The sequence below is a fragment of the Poecilia reticulata genome, chromosome 21 (genome assembly GCF_904066995.2).
Source record: "Poecilia reticulata chromosome 21, P_reticulata-male-v2, whole genome shotgun sequence".
Classification (NCBI taxonomy): domain Eukaryota; kingdom Metazoa; phylum Chordata; class Actinopteri; order Cyprinodontiformes; family Poeciliidae; genus Poecilia; species Poecilia reticulata.
In genome coordinates, this window is record NC_088850.1 from 15,379,996 (window position 1) to 15,407,626 (window position 27,631).

The 27,631-nt window shown below is 38.1% G+C and overlaps 2 protein-coding genes across 20 annotated transcripts in view; one reads left to right on the top strand and one right to left on the bottom strand.

Moving 5' to 3' along the window:
- itpkb (inositol-trisphosphate 3-kinase B) overlaps positions 1 to 7,770 on the bottom strand; it is a 32,401-nt gene extending 24,631 nt beyond the window's left edge. The window contains exons 1-4 of one of the 2 annotated variants that reach the window (XM_008398444.3): positions 7,060 to 7,770; positions 1,953 to 2,157; positions 1,627 to 1,777; positions 179 to 457 (exon numbers count right to left, since the gene is read on the bottom strand). In XM_008398444.3, coding sequence (XP_008396666.1) covers positions 179 to 457; positions 1,627 to 1,777; positions 1,953 to 1,999 — 477 coding nt within the window. In that variant the 5' untranslated portion in view covers positions 2,000 to 2,157; positions 7,060 to 7,770. Of the gene's footprint in view, positions 1 to 178; positions 458 to 1,626; positions 1,778 to 1,952; positions 2,161 to 7,059 lie in introns of both variants that reach the window. The other variant, XM_008398443.3, reaches the window with a different exon arrangement.
- An 11,141-nt stretch (positions 7,771 to 18,911) lies between these two features.
- Positions 18,912 to 27,631, top strand: part of epb41l2 (erythrocyte membrane protein band 4.1 like 2) — a 50,881-nt gene continuing 42,161 nt past the window's right edge. For all 18 annotated transcript variants that reach the window (XM_081602547.1, XM_081602555.1, XM_081602563.1 and 15 more), the window contains exon 1: positions 18,912 to 19,071. The gene's annotated coding sequence lies outside the window, so the exon portion shown is untranslated. The remainder of the gene's footprint in view (positions 19,072 to 27,631) is intronic.

Sequence of the window (27,631 nt, forward strand, 5' to 3'; positions counted from 1 at the left end):
ATATTTTGCTACAAAGCTCTTACAAACACTGTTATGCAATCAACTTAAAAAAATAAAGAAGTAAATTCCTCTGAGTTCTCCTCCGTTACTGAAAATCTTTGCATAATCAGATGTAAATAAAGAGTTGCACAGATGACTATATAAAGGTAAATGTCTTTTACAAAGTAGATAAAATCACCTCAACGTTTTGCAGCTCTCTGTGGATCCGGAGCAGATGTTCCTGGCGTTTCCTCTCGTCTCGCGCCTCGCCGCCTCTCGTCCCTCCTCCCGTCTCCTCCTGCCCGTCTCCCTCCCCTCTGTCTTCACCGCTCAGGCGTCGGATGCGCTGGCCCACATTGACTCCCAGGCGCTCCGGGCTTCGCGGCGAGGGGGAGCGAGGGCGAGTTGTGTCGAAGGGGGAGAGCAAATTTGGAGGAGGGGGAAAGACAAAGGCTTGGCTAAGAGATCGGGGGCTCGTCTAGGGGAAGGAAGACAGGACGTCAGCAGCCACCATTAATAATTCACAATAATGTGGAGTTATTTTGACGCATTTATGACAGATTTATTCATTTTGCAGCTGTTTAGCTTTGACTTCTGAGCTAAACTCCAGGGAGGGAAACTCCAGGGTTGGAAATAGTTTTAACTATTATGTGCTTTGCAGAGCAGGTATTATTTTTTGTAAATAACTATATTATTTTTATAATTCAGAAATTAAGGTTGAAACCAGATCTTATGATATAAAAACACCATCACATCTCTTGTGAAGGTGGAGTTAGCGCCTTTAGCCAGACACCAAATCCAAAGAATATTTCCATCCAGGATTAAAACAAAAGTGCTGCTGTGGCGCTATATGGAAAAAAAAATACTTAAAATGATTTATTTTTACAAAATGGTGAACACATACTGATTTTGCATAAATTCAGAGTAAATTAACAATAAAATAAATTGCTGTGCATAAGAAAGAATACAATGCCTTGAAATAATTTTCGACACAATCAAAGATGATAGCAAGTATTTTCTTATTAAAGGTGCCGAGTTGAAGAAAGATTTATCAAAACACTGCTTTTTGGACCGGCCAAACTTAAATAATTCTACGCAGGTTTCAAAAACTTCAGTTTGTGGTTTGTGACCCTGACTCTGTTTCTGAAAAGCCAAAAGAAAGTATTCTTAAGTTGCCCCGAAACTTTGCTACACTTTGTCTCTTCTTATTCTTGCAGACATAATATCTCCTTAATATATACCATTCTACTTCTGCTGCATGTTATTTTATAGATGTATTATGAAGATAGGAAAACTTTTTCTAAGTTATTATAGAGGAGTTTTTTATCAGGCAAAATTAAACTTTAATAAGAAACTGAACAGAATCAATTGTCCACCCTTAGCCCAAAAGACGTAATACCATAAGGTTTTAAATCTAAAGGCAAGCTAACAAAACCACACACCATTGTCTCCACCGAGTCACAAACACCAAAGTTTAAAAGTCACTTGAAGACTAGAAGTAATCCAAAGACCCCAGATACATACACAATATGGTGGTCCACTCTCTTTCTAAAGTTAACAGCATATGTCTCTAAATTCACTTCAGAGGAGCTGGTTGGAAATATAAAGAAATGTCTCCAGATTGGCTGAACATGGTGCTGTTGCTACCTTAGGACTCGTTGGACTGTAGAGGCTTCCCCCCAGTAACGGACAGTAGGTGCTCCGATCCGGAACCGGCAACACAGGTCGGCCCACTGGGCTGGTGTTTGATCGAGAGGTGGCGTTGGAGGACCCTGGCTGGGAGTGAAACTGGTTGCTACTGCAGAGAGGAGGGAAACATGCGTCATTAACGAACATCATGCGGAGACACTATCAAAAAAAAAAACACACTTTCAATAAGTAAGATCAATCTCACCACTTTGGTCTAACAGTTTCCTACTTAGCATAGTAACAAAACTTGTAGAAATAACTGATTTTTATCAAAGTCCTTGTACCTGTTCATGACTCCAAGGCCGTTCAGGTTCAAGGCAGAGGCTGCCATCCCCACGGCCAGGCCAGGGGCTTTGTGTGCTGGGTACACATCTGACAAAGTCCCCTGAAGCTGCAGGGATGCCTGCCGCGCCAAACAGCTCTCAGGGTTTTGTCTGCATCCACGAAGAAGCAGCAACAGAAGATCGGCAGCAGGAAAACAGGTCCCCACTGCTGAAAACAAAGAGAAAAAGCCAGATGAGTTTACTATGTGCTGTTTACTTCTTGCAAATATTTCCACCTGAAGCAAGTGTCTCTATAAAAGTTCTGTTTGCAAGCGATTGATACCGGCTGCGAGATTTTTAAGTAGTGGGAGTCATTGGGAAGTGCGTCACAAATTAAAAACATTATTCATGTGATGCTGTTGTTCAAAAATTGAATCACGTTATTTAATCTGTAAATTAATAAATTGAATAGAGAGAAGGGGAATTTAAGGAGCAGACAGAGTTTAATCAGGAAACAAATTCTACAGCACAAAACGTCTTTTACTTCTGCACAAGGACAAATTGTCCTTCCATCAATAAAAAAAAGAAAATGTGAAAACTATTACTGACGAGTTATTTGTCGCTATCAATATATCCTAAAGTTACAAAACCACAAAATGTTTCCTTCATTCTATCCCAATGGATTAAAATACTAAAAATAAAGTATCAGAAAAAATGCTGAAGTTAGTTTTTTGACTGTTTGGAATTGCCCCTCCCCCAACGATTGCTCTGCACTGTTGGTCAGCTGGCTAAAACAAGAAAATGCTTTTGTTTTCCACTTAGAAAGGTTGTACAATATTAGAAAATCTTGCAATTAAATATTATTAAATATTGCGCTGGCGATATTCAGCACAAAAGATGCCCATTTTCATCTTGCCTCTCTTTCTTATCTAGACTTCAGTCACTCTTTGACCTTCAGGATTTTCAGGAAAGTCATGTGGTTCCATCTGTTGCTGTGAAACTGTCTCCAACTAACTAATTATCACATCACATTTAAAACTGCAAGATCATAACACTTTGAATATATCAGCCAACAATTATAATAACAAACACACTTTTGCAGCACAACTCTTACAGAAAATGGTATTGTGATGAAGATATTCACAATATATTGTGCAGCACAAGACTGGAGATGAAAAAAAGTGTTCATCACTCCTTTTAAGGCAACAACAGAAGTAGCATGTTTGCTAAGCAATTAGCTACCACTTGGCTACCTGAGCAGATAACCTGACTAAATAACAAGCTAATATGAACCTTTTAAATGTCTACAGAACAGAAAAGAAAAACATTAATATTATGTGCAATAGGAAACTACAAGTAAATTTAACAGATGCTTATTCTTACTTAAGAGTGAGTATCAGAGTTGGAGAAAAGTAAACAAATGTTACGGATAATACTCTTACTAAAAAACAGATATGTTTAAGTGAATACTCTTAAAATTAAATCATTTGAATGACAATAAAACCGGTAAGATGACTGAAAGAAAACAAAAAACGGCTAATTTTGATCACTGATCAAATTTTTTTTTTCTTATTCAATAAATGCATCAAAACCAAAAACACCCAGTAATTTCTTTGCATAAATTCATCAACAAACAGCTCACGCTTTGACACATGTATTTGTATCTTTAAAAAAAAAAAAAGCAAAGAAAGAAAACAAAGTGCAAAGCACTTTTTTGTTGTATTTGTGTTACAGGTCAGCAGTCAAGAAAACCAGCTATCAGTATCAGACGGGAAAAGCTCAATTGATGGATCACTAAGCATCATATACCTAATTTTAGCAGAAGTAAGAATAACAGTTTAAATCAAAAGATGTCAGACGTTTTCATAGTTTTGAAAGCTAAAGCAAAGTGTGCATTAGTTTTTATGGCATTCATAGTTTTGTTTTTATATGAATACCACGATTTTCCAAATTACAACAGAGAATCAGATGTTTTGCTCTTTTACAACTTCTTAGCTGCTTTAAAGTATCGTAGGAAAAGTTGCTGCAATGACGAAGAGAGAGGAAGAAAAAAACGAGAGCAAAGGACTCCCTAAAGATGCAGTGACGCAGACATAGACCCGGAAAAACTAACAAAAGCAACACTTCTTTAACAAAAATCCCACAGACTAAAATTTTGTGTAGTTTTGTTTTTTGTGTTTTTCTTTTTAAGCAATTTATCAACCTCTGCTCTTTTGCAACCAAAGTAAGACATGAGTTAACCCCAATTAGAGGTGAACTGTGGCACACTACAGTTTTAGTTCTGCACTGGTCAGTTTAAACACGGCATAATAGCTTGTTTTATCATATCCCGCTGTGAAACAAGCTATGCAAATCAGCTTGACTGAGCAACACGAGTTGAAGACTGGCATTCCATGCGCAGATGGTCAGCTGCAGAAAACCTGCTCACTGCTTCGCCTTATTTGCCAGCTACTTGTTAGAGAGATATCATGCTTCAACTCAAGAGCACATCAGTGAAGCACTAAAACATCCACAGTATCTGGCAGATGAGTGATTATGATTAACTGTTTCTGCCGAGTAGTAAGTCTTTGTGTTCGAAAACACTGGTTTCAAGGATATTTCTTTCTACAGTCAACGTTTTATCAAGACTTTAATCACACCGCCATCTATTTTTCCACTCTGCTTTATTTGTCGGTGCACTCAGAGAAACTAAACTGAAGAAGCCGTTATCTCTGCAAATCAAGAGCTTTTTTCGAATCTTTTGCATTCTGGTTCTCGGCGGCTCACTGAAGCAACCAGTTCTTCTTGTCATGCGCAGAGCTGACGGAAAGCAGCCTCAATAATACGTTTTGATTCCAGATAAGTAAAAACATCAGGTCACGAACCATGGGGTAAATATGGGATTTCCTTATTGGGTAGTGACGCACTTAGAAAGAAACTGAAAAGGCGATCTGATAGGGCCCCTCTTGACTAGAAAGTGGCTCAATAACCATCACCGCTGCTTTTTTTCTTTCTTTCTTCCTCTTCTTTAACATCACACACAACGTAATACATTTTGGCTTCGTTTGTGCGAATGGTTATAAAGTGTTAGTGAAAACAAGTAAATAAAAAAGAATGAGTGAGAGTGAGAAGATGGAAAGAGAGGTGTGTAAGAGTTATTTTGGTTCTGTTGTCTGTTCTGAACCCCTCATGCAGAAGGAGCAGATTTACTTTCTGTCAAACAGAGGGAGTGTAATGAAGCAGCACTGGGCACCAAGGACCAATTTCACACTGTGTGGGGCACGTGGTCTTTGCAGTCTAGAGAAAAGCTTAGTCTTTTTTTTTTGTAACCAAATTTCTCACAAAAAAAAAACAACATTGAGCACCTAAAACCCAAATCCAACCTTTGCTTTGACTCAGCAGTCAATCACCCATCCAGAGATGTACTGGATGAAATCAGAGGGTACCAACAACCTCTTGAATTCACTACAACTTAAATTTTTTGTATACAGGAACGAAGGGACAAAGACTTTAAAAGAGACAGCGCCATGTATTTTGATCCATCAGTCACAACTTCATTATGCCGACACAAAAACATGCAAATCCTGTTGCGATCTGAGCGTTTTCTTTTATCGCGCTGGCAAAGGTCCAACGGCAACAGCGATTAAACAGAAAGGCAAACAAATACCCGGGCCATGCCTTTAACATCGCACAGATGAGTCAAGCTTCAAGGTCACAGGCAGACCTGTGCTAACTTTAGTGCATCTCAGTCAGGCCCTTCAGTGTCATTTGTGCTTCAGCTCGGCCTTGCTCGTCAGAGTGAGTGGGACCACGTTGAGACTCCAAACCGTTCGCTTGCCTACACAAGTGGGCAAGTTATGCATATAACAATCAGCTGGTGGAGAGGTTTTTAAAAAGTGCAGTAAGGACAGCAGCGGGGAGACAGCATGCATTTATCTGCTGTGTAACGCTTTCACACCAACTCCGTTTCATGCGTTTTGTTTGTGGGCGTTTTATTGGTGACTTTGACGAGTGCTTATTAGTAGAGATGAACCAATCAGGCTTTTCCTGGCCTATACAGGCTGATACTTTCTGATCATAAAACTGATTTTTAACTTGGAGGACTACTACATGTAATTTAAAAAAAAGAAGAAAGAAAAGAGGTTGCAGGTTTTTTTGATATAGGTCATTTGAATCCAACCTGCAACGAATGAATTACAGTAGCATCATCCTCTCTAATTTGTATTAAACTCATGCATAGGTTGGTGGTGCATCTGTATTTCTTAATTTGTATCAGTTGAACAAATATTTAACTTGGTGCACTCAATTTACCTTGCACTGTAATTAGCACATAAATATTACAAAAAGAAAACAAAATCCATCATTAATTTCGTCCTCATTTCCCTCTAATCCTGTCATCCTGTCATCTAAAGCTCACGAGAAAAGGGTTTGAGTTCGAATGCAAAACAATTTGACGTATACTTGTGGAATAATAATCATATTAATAAACAGTAATATTTAAGTTTATTTTCTTCTAAAATGAAAAGCATTCATGTGCTTATATTTATTTTATTATTATTATTTTAAATGCTAACAGAGGATAAATCTTCCAGAAACCTACTTTGCAAAATGTACACTATTTTATCATCAGTTTAATAGAAAAAAGTACTTACTGAATGCATTTTCTTTTTCATTATGAGTGATAGGTTAAAATATTCAAGTATAAAATTTAGAAAAAAAATACTTAGTACTTATATTACATACAATAAGAAATATGTCAACTTAAACTGCATCTTATGCTGCATTTCATGAGGATGGAATATATATATATATATATATATATATATATATATATATATATATATATATATATATATATTGCACTGCAGGGGCACAAAGAAGATATTTCTTTGTGTATCTTCAAAGAAATATGTATGAGGCAGCTTGTGTAAGACAACATTTCCACAAGGATCGTTTAAAATTCCGCACATTCTTTGACTTTCCCACCATCTTAACTAATGTTTACGCCTGTGTTCCTGAAGGGTCTCTCCTCTGCCACGGCGCTAAGTGCAGTTAGTGCCAACAAAGTGTAATAAACAACAATCCAGCTGCAATGTTCAAAATAATGACGTGCGAAAGCATGTTACAGCGGCCCGGGTTGCTGTCTTACCTCCACCCCGTCCCGTCTCCTCTGGGTCTTCTCCGGGATACTTTTTTGTGTTAAATCGAGCAGATGCAATATCTCTATGTGTGAAACATACAAAGGAACCAGCCGTCGTGCACCATCTTTGTTTTCACTTGTCACGAAGCAACTTTGTTAGACGCACTCGCCGGTTTTCTGCTTTTGCTCCTCCACCTCTTCGCGCACACATAAAAAAAGACCCACCTCCACTTTAAAAAAAGAGGAAAATTAGACTTTCGCGACGAAGAGCATCCGCTTGTTTCTCCAGCCGCCTGAACCACGAAAGCCGTCCGGACTGCTGCAGCCCTGTGCTGCCCGGTCCTGTGGATGGACAGCAGTTTTTTGGGGGGGATTGGTGTCTGTTATCATCCGTTGCTCGACTCCTCTCTGAGTGTAGTAAAGCTTTTTGTGTCTGCGAGAGTAAAGGCGGAAGCTCGTGCTCTCTCTATCTCTCGCTCTCTTTCTCTCTCTCTCTGTCACTCCCTCGCATGGACTCGGTTTAGTGGAAGGGGGGAGAAAATTTGAAAACGCTGCGTGCACGTGAACGTGCAGTATGGGGGAAACCCTCGCACGCACGTGCTCGGTCGCGTGCATGAGCTGAGTAGAAATGAAAAGTTTGAGCCCAAAGTCAAATACTACTACGGCTACCACTGCGGAGGAGGTGGTACTCTACTTTGATTATCTTATTCAGAGCCGGTTCTAGGGATTCTGGTGCCCAAGGTGAGATAATTATTTGAAATCCCCCCCCCCCCTCCCCAGAACCCACCATTGTATGTGTTGGAGCTTTGGTGTTCAAACTTCTCAGTTAAAGGTTCCTGTGAACCAGAATTAAAACTTTTTTTTTTTTCAAAATAAAAAAAAAAAATGCTAAAGTAGTTTTTTGAGCTTTAAAAAATATATATATTTCAACTTAATAACATAGTCAGATTTTTGTAGAAGTAGTATATTGTAGGGGTTGAACGACTACATATTTTTTAAGGTCAACTAAATCATTATAATAGTCGAGTCGATGTCGACTAGTCGCGGTGACGTTATAGTGACGTAAGCGCAAAAAACGCTTCACAACTACTTGGAGGCTTTATCAGCTAAATTCAAGGCTAATATTGACACCTCCCCGCCCCCTCCCCTTCTCCCGCTTTTACTAAGTCTATTATGCAGAATTAAAAGAGCAATAAACAGATCATTCTTCGTGAGCACAAAGTTGGGTCTGACTTTTTTTTTTGTTTTCAAACACCGGCTCATACTGATGCTCTATGGATAGCTGCACATTTAGGAGTCAAATTATTACACTGACCACAATAGTGCCCCCCCCCCCCTCCCCCCGAGGGAAGGAACGTCAGGGTGAAGGAGCGACGCTCAATACGCAGGGTGACGTTGATCAGTTGGATGGATATAAAAACCCGACAACATGCCACATTGTCGCACATTACTCCAGTAGTCTTTTTTTTTTTTTTTTAAGGTCCTGACTAGCGCGGGCTAAAGTCTCTATATGCGGGGCGCCGCGGTAACCACCGCGCCACACAACGCCCCTATTGCGGGAGCCTATGCTGAAATTTTCAGTTTCTCTTTGGTAAATTATTTACATTTTTATACAATTTGAGTTTTCTGACGAACTCACCTAGTTCACCTTCTTTCATTTTCTTGGAAAAATCAGTTTTGTCACGTGATCGCGACTAGTCGACTGGCCCAGAAAAAAATCATTGCAGAGAAAAGAATCGACTAGTCGACTAATTGGTGCAACCCCTAGTATATTGTAGATCTAAAGCCTAAAAAGATCTCACATTTACTTTTCTGAAAGAAAGGTCTACAGTGTCCTATTTTATATTTTTCAACACAACAATTTCATATTTTTGTGCTTCTAGAAAAATGTTTTGGTTTATTGTGTTCAGAAAGAACAGGGTGTGTCTCACTCTGGATGTTTGTCGACCTATTGATGATGAAAGAAAAAGAGAAAGCAACTCATTAAAGACATTAAAAAATTTTGAGTCGTACTTAACTATTTTGATTTGAAGATAAATTTAATTCAGCAATAAAAATCTTAAAATGTTTCTCTTTTCATCAAATATGTGACACTCCTCCATTAGAAGTTTACCAAGCAGACAAGTTATTTTAGATTTGTTATCCCAAGTGCAATTTTTTTTTGATGGTTTCGATCTTGATGCCCTATGTAGACTTTACTTACTCTCAAATAAACATTTTTGCATAATTTTTAAACAATTTTTACTATAATACATAAGGTTGTAATGTAGCGTTTAATAATAGATACTGTTAGTCTTCTTATGAAGTCTTTTTGAAAAGGCAAAACAATATTCAAATGAACATTAGAACCCTTGCGGAAGATTGACCTTCAGAAAAATTAAAAGGCTTAAACTACTAAACTACTAAAATAGTCTTTTGGAGCCTTTATGTATGAAGAAATGTCACAAGTATTTCTTCAATGGACCTTTCCAGGACAGCCATAAATAAGTTTTAGCTGTTGCTGAATAGTAATAGTACAAACAAAACATGTATTTGCATCGCAGGAAGACAACTTGATGTTGTCAACATAACGAATGATCCAGTATGGAGATTAACAGCAACCTATTTTACTACTTTATGAAGTGAAATAGGTTCCAATTGCATAATTACACAGCCGCACCAGCAGCATCATTAGGCAACTTAGTGATTTTAATTTATCTACCCTGAACATACTTCAAAACCAGATCTGCAACAAGTACCTCCAAAAAGGCACAAACGATCTAACAAAGAGGAAGACGTTATAATAACAAGACTAATTGTCCCAGTGGTGATGTCTTTGGACAGTGGGAGGAAGCTGGAGATAACCCATGAATGCACAGGGAAAACAAACTCTGTGCAGAAAAGACTCCAGGCTGGGATTCAAACCCAAGATCTTCTTGCTTGCAAAGCAGCAGTGCTACCAACTCCATCACTGTGCAGCCCAAGATATACATGTCAAGTAATTTGATCTACCAACTATTTTCTTGAGAATATTTAAATGACGTCAAAAAAAACAAACTTCTTATTACTATTTCATCCCAACGCTAGGAATGTGACAAAAAAGTCTATATATAATATTTAACATAACAGATTAGAGAGCAAGAGAAAAGCTTCATCATTAGCCTATTGTTTTTTTTTAATCATGCAAAACAGGGATACACTGTTCCCATGTTTTCCTTGTTTCCATGTAAAAGGATCAAATGACAAATTTTACTCTGCAAGAAAATATAAACAAAGGTTTATATTCTGTTTACAAACAAGTCCACATACATTAGATATTGAAATAATCCATTTTTAAGCTGTCGGGGAAAAAATATTTAAAAATAATAGATCTCAGGATTTTTTTCAAAAGCAATAATTTATTTATTTTACCTCCTCTTCTTGGTCTGTCCACACAGGAAATAAAATCCACCAACTATTCACCAAGTAAGTAAGTCAAAACTGCTCTATCAGTTTGTGGCTCCTTCAGGTGGGAAACACCAATAGTGAAACAGTTCTGTCAGAAGCTACATATTACAAGCTAACTTTATTTTGTAACAACAACGGAAAGTCCCTTCGAATATTAGCTACATTTACTAAATCTTAAAAACTTTCTAATAAGTGTAGCATTTACTCTCAGATAGAGCTTGAAAATATCATTATAAGACGCCACCTGAAGAGTATAAACCTTTTGTTATATACTTACTTGAATAAGCTGATTGTGGCAGAAATTGGTAGAAAGGTTACATTTAAAAAAAACTGCCTTTGGCAGGAGGTTCATCAGATTAAGGACCAACAGACACAGACTGGTTATCGCTCTTATACTTTTCTTTTTTTAAGGAAACGAAGCACACCCTCCAGCAGTTGACGCCCTAAGCAACCACCCTGAGTAATAGACAACTCAGATTTCACTTTGAGCTTCACTGCTCAGAAATTCAAACACATTTAGTGACATTAACCAATGTCAAATAGTTTTAGTCTGGAAACTCATTTGGTTTTTTTCTCCAAATTCAATGAGTGTCTTTGTTGTGTGACTTGATTTTCGTTATAGCACTGCTGTTCACTTTTTCCATAAAACATAAATAAACTATAGCCTCCTGATAGATAATTACTGTATGTCTGACTATGTTTCAGCTAGTAATAAGTTCGTTAACCCCACTGATGCAGTGAGTAGCTTCTCACTGCTTAAATAACCCTGTCAGAAGACATCCTGCGATGCAGACCCGATTAAACAACAAAAGAAGAAATCCGAAACTTTGAAGATGGGTTGAGAACTCAGTCAGGAAGAGACCATCATAAATCTGTTCACAAAAAGACAGAAGTATAAATTGTCCAACATGTCTTGGCATGCGGAAGCATTAAAAGATCCTTCCAAAAGTTCTTAAAGGTGAATCCCCACTTCTGAAAAACAAACAGAATGCCATCTAACAAGGATGTTCTTCTGGCAAATGTCGAACACAGACTGGATTACAGAAGTTACGATTTAGCAATCCTGAGAATTAGGGAAGCAGACTCCAATGGCAGCACACTTACCAATGCTTTGTGTGGCATTAAGGCTTGAACAGACCAGGAAAACACAGTTTAATGGGGCTTTGTGCAGGCTGTCCTTGAGCTAATCTCAAGGTCACATGTGTTGGGAAGGCTCCAGCTACAGCGCTTCAGAAAGCAGGCGACTTCTACTTGCCTCAACTTCTACTGACTCGGCTCTTTGATTTTGTCTCCAACTTTGAGTTATTGCCAGGCCCTGTTGCTTCCCCATTCCTTTCCTATGGCATCAAAACAGAAAGCAGTGAGTTTCAGGTGTAACCTTAAAATACAATCGCAGGTGTGACTCCAATTAACTCAAATGTGTCGCATAAGAAGTTTGCAAAAACTGGTATCATCATCTGGGCTTCCCCAAATAATTTAAAGCAATCATACTTTATGTAAACTTTTGATTCTGAAGACATCAATAATTAAATAATTTTGCTAATTCTAACTAACATAAAACAAGAGAAGTTTGGACTGATTTAACTTCAGACAATGAGAAAAAGAGTTGTATGTGACTTTCTATTTGGTGCATGTAAACTTCAGGTATCAACTATTTGTTTTCATAATTAGCCGAATGTCATTTACAACTTAATTCTTCAAAGTTATTTTCTCAAATTACCTGTCTGACTCCCCATGTGTAATTATTTTCTGTCTATTTTTTAAGGAGTTAATAGATTCAATTGATAAATCATGTTAACAATGACAAGTACTGAGATTAACTAAGAGTTTAGTGCTGAAAAATGTTGATTTGAATGTTGTCAGGGTTGCAGCCACAGTAAAATGAATTTGCTGTCCACAAAGAGCAATGAAGCAGCAGGGGGACATTTCACCAAGTCAGAAAGCAGATCACGTGCAGAGAATTTAGATTTTGCTTCAGTTTTTCCCCCCGATAAATAAATGTGTTTAATTGTCGGTCTGAGGATGGAAACACGTAAAAATTTAAATGTATGAAACCTCAGAACTTTAGTCCTGGTCAAAAGTCCTGCTGGAACAAATTGTCCTAATTTTGACCATCTAGCTGCTGCAAAATTTTGAGGAAGTTCTCCTCAAAATTTGAGGAAGTCTTCTTTATTATTCAATCTACTTTTTTCAATGCATCACTAGATCTGGCAGTGACACAGGCCCTCAGCATGATGTTGCCATTGCCATGCTTGACTGCGGAAAACCTTTCTTTAAGCATTCAGCATAGTAGCCAAATAAACGTATGTCCATTTGGCTAGTATAGGACCATAAAAACTTTCCCCAGGAAACTTTAGACTTCTCCATTTGGGTCAGCCAAGTTCAGAAGTGTTGATTAGAGCTTCCTGGTTGATCATCACCGTCTCAGACAACACTGATGCTTCATCAGGACTTGACTAAAAGAGAAAATCTAAGAATCTATTTTGTCTGCCGTATCAACACTAAAAACTTGGATGTAGACGATTTTTCTTGCAGAATTTGGAACTTAAATCGCATTAGTAAGACACTTCTGATGATGATGATAATAATAATAATAATAATAATAATAATAATAATAATAATAATAATAAGAAGAAGAAGAAGAAGAAGAAGAAGAAGAAGAAGAAGAAGAAGAAGAAGAAGAAGAAGAAGAAGAAGAAGAAGAAGAAGAAGAAGAAGAAGAATACTACCTATGACAGGTTGAATTATATTTACCTAAATGTAGAACATAGAGACTCAAGTTTGATGAACATACAGAATAACCCTATTTTTTTCAGTTTTCAAGAAAAGAGGATAAGAAAAACATTTTTTTTTCACTCTCTATCAAGTTATTTAACAGCATATAAAAAAGGACTCCATCTTTCCTGAAATCAAATGAAACTCTGGTAATGGAAGAATGGGCTTTTGCCCCCTAGTGGCTTTTGTATATACTGCATGTTGTCAGGAGATATCAATTTGTCTAAAGTTAAAGAAATTTTATGGACTTAAAACTACACTGTACAAAAATCAAACCTTAATGGTTGACTTATGAAACCAACTTAAATACTATCATATGTAAATATATCAATAAAAGACTTGCCACAGTGTTGCCATGCAGTATTTGTAGAGAATTTGCAAGCCAAAGAGAGCTGCTATTAGATTGAAGACACCATTGTTTCACCCTACTAGCTTTAGCTGAAGCTTATCAATCATGATGAAAAGCTATTAGGTATATCTGTTCATCCAAATTGGTTCATATATGTTGCTTGATGCTCTGTTGGTGTTCTAAATACAGCAGCAAAGGCGTGAAAATACAAACTGTTGGCTGAAATGCAGAATTCAGAGGCTTGGATTCATGAAAAAATAATAATAATTACTCTGTCATGATTATTATAACTGTTTCCTAATCTCTGGATGTGAGGTACTGCAGAAATATTGGAGTTTGCTTTGACATAACTCTTAAAATCGCCAGTGTCTATAATTGAGGTCATAAAACAATATGATGAAAACCTGTTGTTGTTTTCAAAGACTGTTCCTCAATCACCCATTTTAGGGTAATATGTTTCCTTTAATCAGTTAGTGTAGCTATGTGGGCCATACAAAATGTGTTCATTATTATTATTTTTTTTTACAAAAAAAATAATTTTCAGATTATGAGATGTCGCCCAGCCAGTTCTGTCTATTTTGAGCTCATTTAAGAATACATTTTTAGGGCTACATCACTATTATGGAAATAAGTGCATCTCAATGTTTACACTTTATAAACTTGAGAATGGCTGGTAACAGATACATGTTTGACCCAGAAGCAGAAGAAGCAAAAGAAGCTGAGCCTGCTGGGCAACCAAGATGCAGAGGCTGTTTCTGAATAGTAAGTCAACCCTCTTGCAGTCCCAGAGTGAGATACAGTGTCTGGGAAAAGACAAGGCCAATTACCAAACCTTCTCCATCTCCTAGTATTATCTTTTTACTCTTCATGAACATAAAAAGTACTCCTACATCTGTTTCTTTTTGTGTGTCTTCTCTGTCTTCTCACACTCCCAGTGGGTGGCTGCTTGTACTGAGCCAGGTTTTGGTTCTGTTAGATGCTTCTTCCTGTTAAGGGGTTTTTCTTTTCCTCCCCACTGTAACTACATTCATGCTAGGAATGAGGAATCACTTTAAAGTCAGCGACACAACAAAAGTGATTATCTGTTGCTATGTGGTCCTCCAGGAAGTGTGAATGCTTTCCTTAGAGAGAGTACTTTTTTAAACTAATTTGAATAATGAACTGAACTTAATGTACCGTTTTGATAAATAATATCACTTAGTTAGAATGTTGAAAATTGAACTGAAACAGCTTTCTTTTTGAAAAGTGCCTCAAGATGACATGTTGTGATTCGGTCCTACATAAATAAACTGAATTGAATTCTCCAACACTCTGGAGAACTTGTTTCTCCAAAATTAGTATGTTTCAATTCGTTATTCAATTCGATCAATTTAGGAAACACAACTCACAACTCTTTAAAACCCCCGTTTTAAAACACTGTCCAATTCTTTGTGGCTGCATTGTTCTAGATTGTTGACAAACACATAAATAAACACGGCGTGTGTGTCCGAAAGACTTGTTTAAAGGGATGGCATTTCATGAGGTTAGGTTTCTGGCTAACCGTTCTTAAAACAGAGCCGGGGCAAGACGTAACAAGCTCACACACAAACACAAAAACCCAACACCATGAATTAGGCATGCCCAGGCAGGGTTCTAAGGATGTTTCAGATTAGACTAATATTTGATATTTCAGTGTCGTCTCCCATGCTATGTGCTCATGAGAAACAAAACACAAAAGATACCCTTTTGTAAATAACTTCTTTTTACCCCTTCCTCCCCCTGTTGCTCCTGTTTGATACATACCTACATGTTTTTAATCTCTGTCTATCTGTGTTTTTATCTCTGTGCTCATCTGGTTCTTCTTCTCCTCCTTGTGTGACACCTGATCCTTGGGTTTAGAGTTACCACTCACACATACAAAGAAGTGCAAGAGGAAGCCAGAGGGCACCGGCGATTGACATTACATCAAGCAAAGAGGTGTGAACTGCTGGGAAATATTTGTTCAGCGTCTTTGTATTTGTTCACCAGAGATAAAGAGAGCAAAAGAAGCGGGCTTCGTTCGAGGAAATACCGACTCGAGCCGTTCCAGTTGGTTGTCGTCGGATTTCCAGGTAAAAGACGCCCAGATGTGTGTGTTCGACTGACTGAGGTGCTCTTAGGACAGGTGGCGGTGCATGATGCATGGCCTTCGGGTCTAACGTTGTGAAATAACGCCATCTATAGAACTTGACTGCAAACCCTTGCAGTTGCTGTTGTTTATCTGCTGAAAATGGGAGGTTTGCTCTGTATAACCAAAAATAAATGGCTACAAAAATAACTACGCATCTAAACTTGCCCATATCTGCATTCAGAGCAAATCATTCAATGTTGAAGTGCATCACAATCTTTTTGAAATTTTGTTCTAAAAGATGAATCACTTAATGACTTTCTTTTTTTTTTACGTCATGCAAGAACCATTAGTTAAACAAATACACTATAAACAAATATTTTTGGATTGAATTAGATTTTTTTTTTCAAGATCATCCACTTGCTGACTTATAAGACATTGTCCCAGTCCAGTTTTGGGAGCCACTGATCTTTTAGCTATGAAAGGTTTTATATGACGGTTTAATGGTGTCATAAACTTTTGAGTGAATTAAACAGTTTCCTAATCTTATGAATTCAGCCGGTTTCATCCGTTGAAGTTGCTGGATTGAGTAATTAAAGCTGATTGGTTTAAATGGAGGACTTGTGAGGGACAGTTTACTTAGAGAAAGTGTTTGATCTTACTGCGTTAAAGCTCGCCTCCAAAGTCAACAGACTGTTATAAACACTTGGATGCAAAATGCAGATCTTGTTTAAATACCAGGGTTGGATTTAATTAGATTTTCTTTTTTTGGGGGGGGGGTTATGGAAAGAGTGGCTAATTGGATCTCAGATAAACTCACAATCATGGCTGGACAATAACTATTCTCGTAGGCAGTGTTTTCTGTCCAGATGGCTCTGTCGGAGTAATTCTCCTCAGAAGGACCTGACACTAATCCTCCGGAGAATCTGAACTGCCTTGATCTCGTGCCTGCATGGGAAACTGAACTGCTTGTTCCCTTCTTATTCTGCTATTATTTTGTTTTTGCTTCATTGAAGCCTCTTGGCTAAAAGATCATAGCATAACCTGTTTGTTTATAGCGAGGACATGGATATCCCGGTGTGATGGGCTCTGCAGTAGGAGTAAAACTGGTCTGCACAGGGTGGGGAGCTGCTCTGTAAGCCCGTCAGTGAGAGGAGAGAGGTTGTGGTTGGACAGCCGAGGAGCGGCAGCAAGGAAAAAGCATTTCAGAACCATAGATCGCAGCAAGCTGATTAGCTGCAGATTCATGACTGTTTTAATCTCATTGGGGACGCTCTTCTTGAAGGATGGGGCTATAACATATCAGGTATATTTTTTCTGATTTCTATGTTAATTGTCATATTTATTGTGTCTTAACTACCCTACAAAAGTCCTCTAAGGCGTTTTTGTCAAAGACCTGATTACCCAAAAAGGTCAATTTCTTAACATTGTATAATTTGTGTGCGTTAAAAGCTGTGTGTAGGTGTCTCTGCTTGGGCTCTTTGAATAATTTCCAGCATAGATATGCTGAAACCTGTCAGTTTGCTTATGCATTAGAGAGCAGATTTGCCACTCTTTCAGTGACCGGTTTACAATCTCTTTTTTTATATTTATATATAAATAGCCATACATTGTGAACATAACTGGATGACATTGCGTTTTGAGTCAATCCCCATTGACGTACGTGGTTTTCGCTTGACAAGAGAGCGCTAAGACGAGTAGCCTTAGCAGATGCAGCTCATTAAACAAACATGCTGATGTGAAGGTGGTGGTGTTGGGGGAGACTAGGCTTTAAAGCAGCATCTGTGCTAAATATGCTCTCATGTACTTTCTCTCTCCCTCTCCCTCTCTCTCTGTGTGTTTGTGCGCATGCTCCCACTTGGCCTGCTTTGGATCCATGCTGCATCATTAAATGGTGAGTCTGAGGAAACACACTCCACTCCTCTTCATTAGGAGTCCTGCCTGTTTTCCATCAGATTTATTCAGCAAGGATTTTGCTCATTCATTTCCTTCTACTACAGACGACCGGTGTCCCTGTGTGGTTGTTTACTCCTCTTATGTAGATGTAAAATCTGCATGGTTCCTTACACTTTAAGCCAATTACCTGAGCTTCTTTAACAGGCATGTGGTGTGCTTGTATATGTAATGGTGTTTGCCCACAGTTGCAATGGACAGGAGCTGTTATGCAATGATCTGCCCATGCATTTTATTTATGAGTCTGAAAAATGAAGGGATAATTCACATCGAAAATACGATAACAGATCCATATCTTCTTCATAAAATTAATGAAAATCCTTCTTTGTTTTGTTTTTTCTAATAAAAATCACTTCATACACCTTTCTGCCTCATACACCTTTTATTAAGGGTGTTTATAGCAGCCATTATAAAACGTCACATATTCTTGTGTGTTGCCAAAGTATTCATGCCTCCTGGATTATTTTGACATTGTATAAGGTCACACACACACACACACACACACACACAAAAACAGTACAGAGAAGAAGACAGAAATGAGTAGTGCAGTGTGTATTTAGTGTATTCATTCATTCAGCTTCTGTCTGGAGTTATGGGAGAAGCTTTTAAGGAGCATTTAATACCCTGTTGGCTTGAGGAAAGAAACTTTTACACAAGCTGGATAATGTGGCCCAGATGCTAGATAACCTCCCTCCAGAGGACAAGAGAAAAAAGTAAGCGGTGCAGGTTGAAAGTGTTTCCAGCAAGATGTTTGCCGCTTTTTGCATTTCTCTACCTGGAGTGCTTACAAGTTTGAAAACTGAACACCACTATCTAATCACCATAAAAATCTACACAATTTCAATTTACATTGATGGCCATTCAAATCCATAATTTAACACCTTACATAAATTATTTAAAATATTAATATAAATACATTCCATAATAAATGTATTTATACATATAATAATATAATAAATTTGAAATATGTAATAAATGCATTTTTTAAAAAATTAATTGTATCCTCTTTATTAAGAGTCCTGCTTTGAAATAAATGTTAGATGCTAGAAAAACATTTTTTTTAAAGTTGCAGGATCTAGCCTCTAGGGGGAGCTGTGGTGTCACACCGACGCTTAGCTTATTTAAATCGTACATCCCTCCATTTTAAACTGGCAACCAAAGCGACCAATCAAATGTCATACTCTAATACAGTATTTCCTCTGAGCCAATGAGAACGGGGTAAAAGGTGTTTTTTCACTGTAGTAGGCGGGACTTTATGATGATGGACACGTCTCCTTTGAGCTCCTGCCAGACCGTCGGTGTGAGTGGAGTGTAGTTGAGATTTTTGGGAGGCTGAGGTACTGGGACGTGCATTATTTTTTTGGAGCAGAACCGAGCGCGAGTCCACGTTTGGGAAAATCCGCAACACACTTATCTTTGGAGCTTTAAACAGGTATGGGCTGATTTTTCACCTCCTTTAAAGTCACGTGATGGAGATATCAGCGACATATCGGCTTGCTTCATGGCTGTGTGGATCTGCATCATTTTCTGGTCTTTATGCTTTACATACTGAGGTTACATGTGCTTATCTTCCTTGAATACCTACTTTTTTTCGTAGATATAGCGGTCAAAGAAACACCGTTATTCAGTGGTGGTCTCTGTTATGAAGGAAATGAATTCTTACCTTCGATTTAAGGCGCTTCATGGCGCCTGCCTTCTTCCATGTTATCCCTGTTATCATCACCTTACTCCCCCCGCTTCCCGCTGCTTCTCATTCGGATGTGATTTACGTTGCCAGCGTAAAAGACCTCGCGGGCATGTTTTTCTTTATTTTTCCTTTTTCAGCTCAGGTTAATTTAGCTACACTCTCATGTTTACACGTTTGTGTTTTTCTTTCAACGTGAACAAACTCTCTTGCTCTACAGGTAAATGGTTGATTGAACATGTCAATTTTAACGGTAGGTCATTTTAAAAGTGATGCGTTCAGAGGCTGTTCAAACATCCGGCTTTTTTTTTTTTTTGTGGGACAACACACGTAGCAGTTTCCTGCCGCTGACAAAACAAAGTAGTAAATGCCTTGTTGTTTAAACACCACGCTACTGAGCTACTCCGCAGGGTATTTTGTTTTTATTTGTTGTGTTTTCTCACAACTTAAAATTGGTCAAGTGATTTAAAAAAAACATTGTAATCGTTTTAGTGTGATATAGATGAGCTTTTCTGTTGGTAAAGGGTTTACAAGCGTGCATGGGTGGGACACTAATATATAGTTTTGCATAATTTTTCCCTTTAATGGTTTGGTAAGGCATCCACAGTTTTATAAGCTGGGCAGTTCCTAAATTTTTATATGCAGGATGTTTTTGTTGTGTCTGTATCATAATATTTTAGACAAACTTTGACAGATGGCAAAGGGCTCATCTGGTTTAAACTGACAAGCAAACAGGCCAGCAGACTGGCAGACAATGATCTGAGATTGTGCTGACTTGTAGGTTTGTGTTAGACCTATTGAATATTTCATTTATCGCATATTCAAGTAATCCTTCGATCAATCAAGTAATCAACTGCTACAGTGGTCGTTCCCACCTTCTCATGTCTACTGTAAAAATGTCTGCACTGTACTGTACTGCACTGAGATAGAAAATAACCAAAACCTCCATTCATATCGTAACCTGAATTTGACATTTTGAGGTTTCACATCCCTAAAACTTTCATCTATTCTGTTGTATTACGATTTAGTGAAAGTCAATTTCTGCTTATTGTATGTATTTATGCAGAGTCATGTAGAAATTTAAAGAAATGTGTTCAAAACCTTTTTGAAGATAATGGTGTTGAGCAGATACGGAAAAACAGTAAAAAAGAAAAATGCATAACTTACTTTGGCATAATGATAGACATAATGACATCATATATTACATTATCAGAACTGCATCAGGGATACCTGTTTTTAAATGAAAGCAAGTACACCATACTTTACATTTATGTTTGAATTTTAATGTTAAATGGTGTGAAAACGTGACGAGATTAAGAGAAAATGACACAGTGTCTAATCAGTGCTGATGGGTTTTAGATATGTCTATCGTGTTCTTTGTTATTCGGATTAAATGTTTTTAAAAGATGTCCTACACAGGCAATTTAACTTAACAGACTAATACCAGGACCCCAGGCTGTTCCATTTGGCATTAAAGGTAACCCTTATATCTAGCTCTAATTATGGGTTTCAGTTTGTCTTGTGAACTCCTCTTCACTTTGATCAGCACAACCCACCCAGGAAAAGCTCCATTAGTGTGTTATAAAGTGATTATCTTTGTTCCCTGGTATCTGATTGAGAGGCAGCTGGATTATCATTGAAGAGAGGATCCGTCTTGGTTTTGAGCTGTACTTTTATGGCTGTCATGTGCAACAGTCGTTGCTGTTTATGGACGGGATTTCAGTCAGAGAACAGCTAACAACAACATCAGCTCGCTAAGAGCTGTGCTATAGATGTTTATGGTTGTAGTCTGGAGGGGCGGGGCTTTGAAAAACCACCTACTAGCTTCCTTATTAGTGGTTCAGTAATCTGTTTTGTTACAGAAAACCCATTAGAGACACTTGTGGAGATATTGATCAGGTTTGGAGTGCCTCCTCCATGTTCATGGCCATACTGTCCAATTAGATAATTGCAAATGTTTTTTATTTTGTTTTTGGACAAACAAGCTGCTAATCTCATTATTTTTTAAAATGTTTTCTAAAGCATATATTTGTATTAATTTTGGCATAATTGATTTGTCCCTTTTACCTGTAATACTTTACCAAATTTGAGCTAGATTTCCTGTCGTTGAGAAGAAATAAAAGGCTAACCAAATAAAAACACCATTTGCTACTAGTGCAACATAATTATAGAAAAAAAAAATAACATGATATATTTATTGCTGAATATTACAATGATGATATCAGTTGTGACCAACCAACAACTTTCATTAGACTTTTTTAAATGTATTTTTTATTTTCCATCCTCACAATGTCCCCACAATTTCCCAAAAGCTTTAGCATCCTGGTGGCTCAAATCTACATCCGATATGGGCATCAAGTGCAGTGAAATATAAAGCTTACCCACTAATGCATCGAAGCACTCCTGTCTGATTGCACACATTGATAATGCTGTGACGATTGTGGTTTGGTATATCGTGCAGCTCCGGTTTGTAGCGAGTGCAAGTAAATTCACAAGACCCATCAACTTGGTAATTAACGATCGGATTGGATTTCTTTTTAAACACAGAGCTACATGTGGATATAGTCAAGCTGCAAAAAAAAAAAAAATCGACTTGTGCAATTTTAAAATGATTAGAATAAAAATATCTTAAAACTCACCATGTATACTTCCTGTAATAAAAAAATGTTTAAGGTGGAGCTGTTGTCAGGCGCCTCGCTGTGTGTATCATTGATCTGTAACCATCAGTGCCATGTTCACTCCCAGACTCTCAGGATGTGCAGAACAGTAGCAGCTCTGTTCAAACCCGCTAATGAGAAAGCCCTAATTGGTTGTTCTGCTGGGGAGAATGGGCTCATTAGATGGAGCTGGTGGCTTACAATAAGTTCATGATTATGTTTTTCTTAACACTATTTCTGATTTCATGTGGAAACTTTGCACATAATCTCTAGATTTGTTTTTTTTTTTTTTTACATTTTAGAAGTCATCTCATTGTTGAAAGGGAAATATGCCTTTGACGGGTTCGAAAATATGATTTCCTCTCTTTTTTTTGTAAGATGTAGACACACAAGGTTATGAAAAATATGAGTAAAGCTTAGAGTGGATGTGATGTGACAAAATGGGAAAGATGGGAACACATTTAAGCTGAGAGGAAGTGAGAACGATTTGCACACAAGAGAAGAAAAGGGACTGAATTAGAGCGACGGAGAGAGTGAAAGATATTGCTTAACCATTCGGAAAGGCTATGGGAACATCCCTGTGTGTGTGGATGTGTGTTTTTATGCCAGCTCTGTAGTTTCACCAGAAGCAGAAAATCGACTCCCATCCACCCTGATAACCCTACTGTCCCACATTGGGTTTAAAACGAACTGAGTTCAACAAAAAGTTGTGCAAACAATCCATAAAAAATGCAACTCTCCTTCAATCCACTTGACTATACAAGTCACCGAAGGTGCCTGCTTACATAACAAAGCACAGCAATGAGCTTTTATCTCCTCAGTGACTGTAGTGACAGCACTGTCACAACAATTATCCAGGAAGACATATTTTTACAGCGCAGCGCTCAGCTGTGACAGGAAAGTATCAGCCTCCTGCTTTTGGAGTTGCAGGGCAGTGAGGCACCACATGAGCTCTTTTCACACAGAGGAGATCAGAGAGGGCCATGGATGAATGGAAACTGTAATGCAATGTTCAGCTTATTACAGGGACGGGTGGGTGAAAGGGCGAGGCGGGGGGAGATGTGTGGGACGGAGAGATAGAAATGTGGACAGGGAGGGTGGGCTTGATTCTTCGGGTAAACCTGTAAAGTTGATCTGGAATGGACATCAACCGGGGCAAAAACGCTGTTTCGAGGACTGTTTGATGAGAGAATTAAAAGGAACCCATTGTGTTCAGCGGTAACATTTCAAATAAGAGGGGGAGACTGCGAGGACAAGCTGCCTTCCCCAGCATGCGTCCATTTTGATGGAGTAAAAAACAAAGTCACGGAGAGCAGGCCCGTTGCTTTGGCGCGGATCCAGACGTAGTTAAAAAGAGATTAATCAGCATAGGGTCAAATTCTCAAAGGGGGAGGCTGGTCAGGCCAGGGAGGCGTGGGGCAAAGCATTTAGTTTTGAAAGGCAACAAGTCAGGATGCAGCATGAGGAAACAAGTGGCTGCTGAACACATGGTGTGTGTGTGATGCTTATCATCAACTCTGATTTCTAGAATTTGGACGCTGCATTTCTGTAGATTTAAATTTTTTTAAAATCAGGGATTTTGCTATTTGTTGATCAGTTTGTAACAGGAACACATATGATTATAGTGTTATTGTTTAAGAATATTCATGGTTCCTTCTGGGAGTGATCATTTATTATGTTGTTTATTATTTATTGTGAGCAATTTCTTATCATGATTAGAATTTTTATTTATTGTAGCCACATCATTGACTAGCCTAAATGCTAGTCAGTAACAGACAGGTTGTTATTTTTGATATTTTCACCACTGTTTGATCCATGAGAGCATCAATTAATATCAGTAAATTTAAAAATATTATTAAATGTAGTTACGCTGTGCAGTTTAGTGAAATAAATCACACTTATTGAAGAAGCCAAATTCAAATGGAAACGTTTTTCAAGAAGATAGCTTTTGTGTCACTACAAATGCTAGTTACCTAAAAAGTAAAAGCGTGATGTTTTTATCATAATCTTCATCGTAATCTTTGACACCCAGCCCAGTTCGTAAGTCTGGAAATGTTTTGAAGTTACCTATTTTCAAACCTGAAATAATATAAAGTGTGGAAGCTACATAAAGGCTCAAGCTAATTCTACATTGATTGGACACCATATTTCCAACAACACAGTAAAAGTTTTTTTTTTTTCCTAAACCACAAAATGTGTTTCAAGACGTATCTGTTTAGTGTGGAATAATTCAGACCAGGTTTGACCAGTTTAAATGCTGGCGAGCTAAACAAAGACAGCCTGGAGTCTTTAAAACCACTGAGGTAGTCTTTTATTCAGTTGCGGAATCAGACAGAAACCCCAACATTGTTTTATCCACGTGCCGACTGTTGCTATGAACAACCACAGGAAGGGAAAAAGCATACCGACGATGTGCGACAAATTTAAAAGAAAAAGTCATACGAATTAACAGTGAAGGTGTTTGACTGCCGATCACCACTCAGACGCCTCCATCACCCACAGATGACTCTCATTCATCTGACCAGACAATGAAGACTATGCCATCCATGCAACTTCCTGTATTTTATAGCAGATGTAAAAAAAAACATTTGGTTTTGTACAACATTATGGATCATGTTGCATCATATCAGACTTGTGGTAAATACATGAATTCAGGTTTGACTTGTCTTTGTACTGATTTCGCTCTACTCGTCTCGGTCAATGATGGTGCCGAAGTAGTTCAGATACCATTAAATATAGCAAAGCAGCCCTTTAATTTAGCACACAAATCGGGTACCAACTTGGTGTTTTGTGTTTTACAAGAACCTAAACTTTTTTTGAACATTTACTTACTACTTTACAAGACATTAGTCTAATTTGTAGGCAGAGATCTTGTGATATAATTTGCCACAACACACTGAGACTGTAAATTAACAGACAGTTTATCCTACATGGCAACCATGGACAACTAAATTTTTTTTTTTTTTACATGATTTTAGTTATAATTTACTCCACATTTAATCACGTTGACCAACGTATTCATTGTTACATTTAAACATCCATCTGAAGATCTTTTTGTGTCGAAAAATAACACGGAAGCGTTTGACAAATTAGGAGCATGGGAAGCGAGGCTGGACAAAGAAGAAAGGATACAGAGAGTAAACGAAACGAGAGACGGAGAGTCCCGGTCAAGAAGGTTGAGTGGGAGTGCAGTCCTGCCAACTAGTTCTCATTAGCAGCTATTGAGATGCTCTGAAGTTTGTTAAACATTTTGGAGAGAGTTTAAAGAACTCTGTGAACTCTGTGTTTGTTTGAGGGTGAAATCGAAGCAGTCAGAGTTTAGGGTCTGTGCTCCGTAGTTCAGGTCAAAAAATATCTGTGGCAGGAAGTGGCTGCATGTGGCCCTGAATTTGACCAAATGTACCAAAAGTGTGTGAGGAGATAATTTTTATTTTTTTTAATCTAAATAGCAAAATAAATAATTGTGGGGTTATTTAGAAATGCGTAGACTGATTTTTAACATTTCTGGTTTGCAACTGGTCTTTTATAAGTCACGTTTTTGTCTGGATAACCAGTGTTTTCCACACCACATATATCACTTTTCCACATGGAAATGTTATTGCATGTACAAACGCAGCATCGCTTGGTTGCCATGGTACCATCAGGAGAGCAAAAAAGACTGCTCTCTTCATTATATCCACTGTAGTAGTTATTATTTTACTTATCCGTAAGTCTTCTGTCAGAAAGCTCCAACAAATTGTTCAGAAATGAATATTATTACTCACAAGACCTAATTTACTTAATATTTTACTTTTATCACACCAATTTTTTTAAAATATTAAATTTCCTCGTAAAAACAGACACATATGCTGAGATTTTTATATTCAAAGAGGAAATTTAAAACAAATAGAAGGGTAAACGTGAAGGAATGGAGTACTGCTGGGAGAAGTAGAAGAAGGGAGGGGGTCTCTTCCTGTTTCCAAGTTAGGGGTCAAAGGTCATTGGTTTGGGATTAGTTGATACCAGACGCTCAAATAATCTGTCTGGTTTTGCCGTTTGTATATGTGTAAGGCTCTGGCCACTGCACACATTGTTCACAGACGGATGGGAACGAGAGCGTGACCAAAGTTCAACAGCAGCCGCGGTGTCCTTGAAGTGACCGAGGAAACAGAGTGGCGTAGAAAAGAGGACATCTTGCTGTGGTCGCCAGGGAAACCTCTAATTTTAGAGTTTAAGGTTAAGGATGGAGAGCTAATGAGTGACTGGCAGCAGTGAGTTTAGGATGTGTGGGTGTGTTATGACCTAGCCTTAAGCCTTTTTCACATTTTGCCACCATTTGAGCGTCCTACACAAAGCAGTGCATCACTGTGAATTAGAAGGACAAAGCTTTGTTGAGCCTCATGTGGTAAGAAGTCCTGTGGGGGATCTCTACCAGTTTTCCACATGTGTAGACTGAGTTTAGCAAATTCTTTACAAAATAGCTCAAGCTCCCTCAGAGGTGACATGTAGTTTTCTGACACTTAGTGTTTTGCAAGTGGGCCTTAAAGTGTTACTAACCCCCAAATCAACTTTTTTTTTTTTGCTGATAAACTGTCTAAATAGGTTATTTAGGCTTCTATTTCTAAGTTTATGTGTGAATGTAGACATTTTTGTGTACATTTGTTTGGCATTATTTTTGCCTTAACCCTAAAAGTTTCAAATGTCTGCCTGGATGTTTTTGCTTATTTTAATTGTACGCAGTTCTTTAAATGTCCCCTTATTCCATAACAACTGAAACTTTTGACATCTAGCATGTTATTTTCGCAATTTACCGTGCCCCTCAGATTAATTTCACTCCCTCGTCCTGTGAAATTACCATAATAACCCGATATTGTCTGAAAAGACTTCCCTTTAAGAAACCATTGGAAGTTTTCAAATTGCGCAAAGTATCGTGGAAATACGGTGCAAATTTGGCTGGATCATTGCCACTACGTTCAGTCTGGAAGGGTTAAACCTTCTTGCTTGTTTGGCAAGCTTTATGGCGATAAAGGACTCCCCAACAACACAGAAAAAGACTTGCTGGATTTATCACTAGTTGTTTTCATTTTTTTTTTTTTAAGTCGCTAGAGGTGCAGGAAAATTTGATGAACATAGCGACAAAATAGATAAGTTGACAATAATACCTTTTTCGTTCTGATCACAGCCCCACTCACCCGTTCATTCATCCTCACGCTGGGCCGTGTTTCTTTGCTCCGCCCCAATTTGCTGGAAGTTTTCAAAGTTTGCCGGGGGCGGGGTCTAGCTTTCCCATGGGGGGTTAGGAACTACCCTAAATTTAGCTCCATCCATCTTCCTATCAACTTTGATGAGAGGCACCTCCAAAACATGACGCTGCCACCACCATGTTCCACCATTGGGATGGTGAGTTCAGGGCAGTGCAGTTTGTCTGCCACTATTCTGGTGAGAAAAACAAATTCCAATGAAATGCATACATTTGTTGTTGTAAGGTAATGTGAAAACAACAACAAAAAAAACACTAAAGGCAATAATTTGATTTGCCAAAATAAAGAGTTCATAAGAGTTCATATCCTGCATCAGTTTGTCACCTGAGCCAAGTGTGATGATCACTTGTTTTTGCCACAGCACCTGTTATTACTAACCGCTATCAAATGTTTACCCACCATAGTGTCCCA